This window comes from Apaloderma vittatum, unplaced genomic scaffold (genome assembly GCF_000703405.1).
Source record: "Apaloderma vittatum isolate BGI_N311 unplaced genomic scaffold, ASM70340v1 scaffold28832, whole genome shotgun sequence".
Taxonomy (NCBI): Eukaryota; Metazoa; Chordata; class Aves; order Trogoniformes; family Trogonidae; genus Apaloderma; species Apaloderma vittatum.
Genome location: NW_009703559.1, coordinates 81 through 6,475, shown reverse-complemented (window position 1 = coordinate 6,475; position 6,395 = coordinate 81). Strand labels below are relative to the sequence as shown.

General features: G+C 44.2%; 1 protein-coding gene across 1 annotated transcript in view; it reads right to left on the bottom strand.

Annotated features, from left to right (window-relative positions):
* The window catches only part of LOC104270353 (cyclin-I-like), a 6,040-nt gene extending 444 nt beyond the window's left edge, over positions 1-5,596 (bottom strand). The window contains exons 1-5 of the mRNA XM_009864683.1: positions 5,454-5,596; positions 4,409-4,543; positions 3,558-3,632; positions 2,048-2,188; positions 807-1,037 (exon numbers count right to left, since the gene is read on the bottom strand). Of these exons, the coding sequence (XP_009862985.1) occupies positions 807-1,037; positions 2,048-2,188; positions 3,558-3,632; positions 4,409-4,543; positions 5,454-5,567 (696 nt within the window). The 5' untranslated portion in view covers positions 5,568-5,596. The remainder of the gene's footprint in view (positions 1-806; positions 1,038-2,047; positions 2,189-3,557; positions 3,633-4,408; positions 4,544-5,453) is intronic.
* Between the last annotated feature and the right edge of the window lie 799 nt (positions 5,597-6,395).

Genomic DNA, 6,395 nt, shown 5'->3' with positions numbered 1-6,395 from the left:
GGAAAGACACAGATATTTTTGGTAAGTTCACGATAAATTACTCTCCTGGCCACTGCTCCTTTAATAAGGGGAAGGGCAGGGACAGGCTGTGTTGGATACCTCAGCAGATGAGTATCAGCAATATGTGTCATGGCCCTGATGGAAAACACTTAACCAGGAGCTCCCAAACCACCACACAGAAAGGTGAGCAAGCGCTCCCCTCTTTTTAGGAGGGCACAAGTCAGGAGGAGCAGCAGGAGGCCAGGTTGCTTCAGACAAATTCAAAACTACAACATGGGTCGATGGTAAGCTGACAGCCCGGGTCTTGAGCCTTCGAGATGTGCTCTCTTATAAGGCACGTGTTTTATGGAACTGGAGAACAAATGTTAAAAAACCCCAAAACAACAGAGCTTGCCTTTAATATGTATCCTTAGAAGCCAAAATGGCTATTTTTAAAAGCAATGTAACCGTACCTAGAAGTTTTCACAGTGTCGGTGGGAGGCTGGGGCTGCAGTGGGCAGGTTTTTTGGTGCTCTCAGACGCTCCTGCTGCGAGAGAATCTCTCCTTGCTCAGGACACAGGGGCTCTCTGCCACAAAGCGATTTGGAAACCTCCCTTCCCTGCCAAAGGGGAGGCCCTGTCCCCGGTCCCAGCCCTTAACTGCAGTTTTATTCCCTTTTTGTTAGCAATAGCGAAGGCAGAACGTGGACGCACGCTTCTCGGAAGGCTGCCGGGATGCGGTATCGGTTGTCGATAACGCACGTGCTTTCATTTCTCAGTACCCCTGCCTCACGGTTTTGCGACCCCAAGGCTATTTTGATTCCTACCTGTGCTTTTTTTAGCAGACCGGTAATGACAGGAAACCAGTCAGGAGTCAGCCTCTCCAGCTCCAAGGTGATGATCACCAAAGCCAACGTGGAGCCCTCAAACTGCACCAGTTGGTGGCAGGCCATACAGTGCTGTAGCTGTTTGGTCAAGAACGCAACGTGGCGGGAAGGATTCATCTGAGGCAGCCCCTGTAGTAGCTGGGGCCAGTTGGACATCACCATGGCATGGAACTGGAGAGAAGATAAAGTATATATATATATATATAGACACATATATATATGAAAAAAAAGCAGAGGTCAGTGAACTTTGTATGTTTTCATATGTTATCAACCAGAGGTACAGACTAATTTCATCTCATAGCAGGAAACCTAAAGGGTTTTCCCACTTCCTTATTTTTTTTGTGTTCGTACTTGCCAACCGTTGAACTGTTGGGTTTTTTCGAGCTTATAATGAATGTACAAGGTCTGTGTTTCCTAACAATTTCTGAAGTTTCTACGTCATCCAGCTCGCTATCCAGGAGATTCAGTTCAGGCCAGCAGATATGAATTGAATAAAACCAATCCTAATGACTGCACTCTGAATTTACTGAGGAAACAAGCACCTAAGAAAGGCAGTTTTCACAATCGGCAGCCTAAGATGGCTTAATATTTGCACATAACTTTAAAAAAGGGATCCAGGATGTGTTCGTATCACGTGATTTTTTGCCTTACTTGCACATGATCGTTTCTTGAAGACAAAGTTTCACTGTTTCTATCAAATGTTTAGTGACTGCAATGTGAACTAAGTGCCAGGTTGGGGTAGTCTCATTGCCTGAAGCAAGGATGAAAAGAAAAATGGTTTAAGAAAAAAACCCCTGTGTGTGAAATGTAGCAAAACTCTGACAGCTTTCTATGTACAGTATTAATAGAATGGAAATAGTTAGAAATATTTTTGCAGTGTGTATTAAAAAAGAAAAAAAATAATGGCATATAGTTGTGCATTAAGAATCTTTTTAATGTCCATTTTAGTTGTCCTTTAAGGATGGGTATATTTTTTTTGAGCAAAATGAACAGTTTGAAATAGTAGAAAATTTTAAAAATAAATAAATACCTAAAATCCCTGTAACATTCTTCAAAAGACTTGCAGTTAGCTAAGATGTCTTGGGAGGGATGCGTGGGTGTGTGTATGTGTGTGCATCTGTGTTTTCTAGTCTTATTTGATAAGGAGCTGTTTCTTTCAAGAAAGAAAAATTAGTGCTTACAATGTTTAAAAAATCCATTGGTGTTGCTGTGTAAAGATCCCAGTGAAGCTTCTCTAGTATAATTCTTTCCATTCTCAAGATCTCAGCTGGAGAGCGTTTACAACCACTCTGCACTGCGAGCGTCTTCACCGATGGTATTACCTGTCTAGTCTTATTTGATAAGGAGCTGTTTCTTTCAAGAAAGAAAAATTAGTGCTTACAATGTTTAAAAAATCCATTGGTGTTGCTGTGTAAAGATCCCAGTGAAGCTTCTCTATTATAATTCTTTCCATTCTCAAGATCTCAGCTGGAGAGCGTTTACAACCACTCTGCACTGCGAGCGTCTTCACCGATGGTATTACCTGTAAAAAAAAAAAATTAAAAAAAAAAATAAAGAAGCCAACATCCTACACAGAGCTCTGTGTGTTTCTCTGTATTGGATCTGACAAGTTCATGCACATCCCGAAGCGCTGAGCAGGATGCTCGGCCAGGAGAGCCCTTTCCTAGGTAACTCCCACCCCAAATGAAGACTGGTCCCCAGGGCAGCCAGCTGCGAATGCGCCCTGTGGCGGGAACGATGCCGTTCACCTCTGGGTCCCCGTGAGCCTCCTTACGGCTGCATCGGTGATGCACCTTCCTTGCTGCTGATCTCTAATTAGTTTTGCCCCTCTGCCAAGGAGGAGGCTTCCTGTCGGCCTGTTTCACGGGGCCGTCTGTGGTTGTCTGGCTTCCTGTGGTCATTGACTCAGCTTCTCCTTTTTAGCTGAGAGGAAAAGACGAAAAACCTCAGTGTGACACAGCCTAAGAAAGGCTCTGAAGAGCATCCCGCGACAGCAGAGGTAGTTCAAAGCTATGTGCGTGCCTGACTCCAGCTCCCAGGTTTCCTGTTCTTTTTCAAAGCAGAATGAAAGAAAGAGGAGAAATGCAATCTGAACTGCTTTTGGCTCGTGTTTCTGAACGTCTGACAAATTCTGCGCATGTTTTTCTGCCATGAGATTATCCTGTGTGATCTCCCACTTCAAGGGTAGTTGCTGATTTTACATGCTCACTTGAGGTGCAGACCTGAGTCATTTCCTCAGCAGGTTCCAAAACCAGTTTCTGCTCCAAGCAAGCTCATCGGTTCTAAGCTCCCTCTGAAGAACCTCTGCTCTGTCCCACCTGCCTCACCCTCCCAGGACCTCTGACAGGGGGATGACAACAATCTCATGCTGTGCACACAAAGCTATGCCTGTGCATCTTGAGTGTCCCTACCCAGACTGAGCTTTACTGTAAGCTATGGATTCTGAAGAGACGAAAGAGGTATAAGCGCAGGAGGAGGGAAACACATCCATTGTGGAAGCAAACACAGGTAAAAGTCACAATTCTGCCAAGCAATGATAAAACGGGAGTGAAAATGTTACTGAAAATGTTACCGTCACCCCTTAAGGACTACTTGGGTAAACAACACTTCTTCATCCTCCCCAAAGACCTGGAAATGCAAACAACGTGAACTCGAGATGAGTTTAGTGTGTTTGAAATGAAGCATACAGACCTCATCTTCTTCGTTGGTTTTTGCTGCAAGGACAAGGCAGGAAATTGCTATGCACTGAAGATATTTTAATTGGGCCTGAAGGGAGAAGAAGAAAACACTGAGTAAAGAAGATAACAGTTCTTGGGGGAAGTAATTGTCATTCTGTGACAGATGCACAAGTTTTGCAGACTTTCCTTTAAATTACAGTTGCTTCTGAATTGGTTTGGCTGCATAAAGATTTGAAGCTGGAAACAGAGTGAGGAAATACAAAGCGAAGCAAAATAAGTCCTCTTGGTGCAATTTTTGTTCATGTATCCCACAAATTTTAGACTCTGCGATCCCACAGTATTTGCAATGCAACGTTATTCCTCTTCTGAGCAGAGACCTTAATTAATATGCTTTTGCCAAGTGCCAGTATTAACCTAAATAGAATTCAAAGCTGCAAGGCTCAGTTCAACTCATAACTTCAGTGTTCCTTTAATGGCAGAAAAAGTTGGCCCCACGGCTTGATTAAAAATAGTGGTTTCAAAACTACAATATTAGAAGCGATAAGGCGCTTTTTGTTTTTCTCTCTGTTTAGCGAGACAATCAGATGATAATGAGTTCTTTGTACCCGTCACAGCATTTGGACTGCAATTCACACAGACACTTCTACCGAGGACTGTACATCTATGGAACCTCATCAAACACTCAAGTTTATATTGTTACGTATATATATATATCTGTGTAAACGTCTTCCCCAGCAAAGACCCTGACTGCTCCCTAAATCTGCTGCCAAACATAGTACCCGCTTTGTGTATAAACTGATTACGTACTCCTTACATCCCAACCAGTAATCCAGCCAAGAAAAAGCTGACAGAGATTCTCTCTACCTTTACCGATGCCAATAACCGGTTGAAGATGCTGGTAGCTAAGGCAAATGTTTCAGGGTAAAACTGGAAGTGAGCACTTATTTCTGCAATCCAGAGAACAGCTTTCTTGTAACCCGACAGGGAGATATCTGTGCCCTGAGGGGAAGAAAAAGAAGAAAAAAACGCAGTTAGTGCTTTGATGGTTTTGTTAACATATCTCCAAAGGAAGACTCATTCTAAGTGCTCTAATTAACATTTCAGATGTCTGGAGGCTTGAAATGAAGAAAGTTGTGCCTGTGTCTACAAGAGCGAGGGCAAGGGCAAATTTCGAAGCAGTTTACGGCACTCATTCAAGTTGCCCGCCCAGTCTAGTTATTACAACCCTGGTACTGGGTTGTACTGGAGCAGAGAATGGGAAGTAGCCAGCCCTCCCTTCGCACAGCCGGTATGAACTGAGCTCTTCAAAATGAGGTGCTGAGTGTGCTTATATCCCCCTCCTGGGAAAAGTGAAGCCTCTGATGCAGCACGTGTTTCATCCAGACAGCCTCGACAGGTAAAGAGAAACCGGAGTCGCGAGCAGGTTTTGAGTTTACACTTCAGTATTTCTTTTTTAACAGCCCTTGAATTTGCTTAGCGCTGGGGCCGCTGAAGCCAGGTTTATGACTGTGCCAAGGTACAAGGCAAAATATACTATTTTTTTTTTTCTTACATCTTATTTGAAGATGCATTCAGGTGAGAGGAAGGACTTGAATAGATGGGACTCGAAGATGAATTCAGAGATGGTGTTGAGCACAATTAACTCTAATGTGACATATTTATGGCTGTAGCATCGATTATCTTGCTCTTACCTGCTCCGCCACATTTCCCAAAACTGCTTGAGTCAAAACAAGATGCCAAGTGCCTGGTTTATACAAGGCATTAATATAAAATGGGACAAACAGAGGTCTCCCCCTTAAGTCACATCCGTGCTGGATGACTTTTGCATTCCGGCACATAGATGGCAGGAGCAAGGACTGCATTTCTGCAGAGCTCCTTAGGGCCTTCCAAAAAGGGCAGGGGAGAATACCTTCAAGGTGAGGTTCTGGAAAACCGGCACTTTCCAAACCCTAGCCTCTCTGGCCAAGGCATTTTCCAGGAAGAAGGTGAGTCTCGAGCTCTCAGGAGGTCCAGGGCGCTTCATGGCAATTCTTGGAACCAGTTTCCCCGATGGGAGCCCCTGTCAAAAACCAAGAAAAGAATTATAAAGCAACATCCCAGCTCCTCATACTATGGTTTCCTCTCGTGATGCCTTTCCAACGTTAAGAAATAAGTGAGGAGCAACCACAGGACTTGTTTGTTTACAGCCAGAGCGAACTTGCCATCCATTTTCCCCGAGGGGAGGCTCATGAGGGAAGAAAGAAAACACCAAGAAACTGCAACAGCAGTGCGGGCGAGCTTCTCTTCTCTTCTCCTGGGCTGTGCAAAAGTTTGAGCAGTCGGGATTCCACCGTTTCACACACGGAGCTCCCCCTTGGCAAAGCTATTAAGTTGCGACCCGTTATCACCCCATTTCCAGTTTCTGGCAAATAGAGGGCTATTGTTTCCGTACAAAAGCTCCCAAATGACTGTTGTTAGGAGGTTTAGTCATTCCCAGTGAACAGTTTTCCTTAAAGCAGTCTAATGGGTTGCTGTTGAGAGCATCCAGCAGCACCGCTCTGGAGATGCCACTCTCCAGGCTCAGCACGTATGAAACAAACATCTCTGAATAATATCATATAAAACCCGGGCGGTGAGAACGTCTCAGTCCGAAACTGTGTATTTCAATGCTTACGTTTTGATATCTCTTTAGCAGAAAAAAAAAGAAGAAAAAGAGATGTTGCTAAATATAAAATTTCTGCTTCTCTTTGTGAGGAGTGCAGGATGTGAGCTCCCTCGTCGGTGTTTTCTGGAAGCTCACACCATTCTCTCTACAGCTCCATTAAAAGCCCCGAAGTGCCGTGAATCCTCTGGAAACAGTTCCACGTTTCTA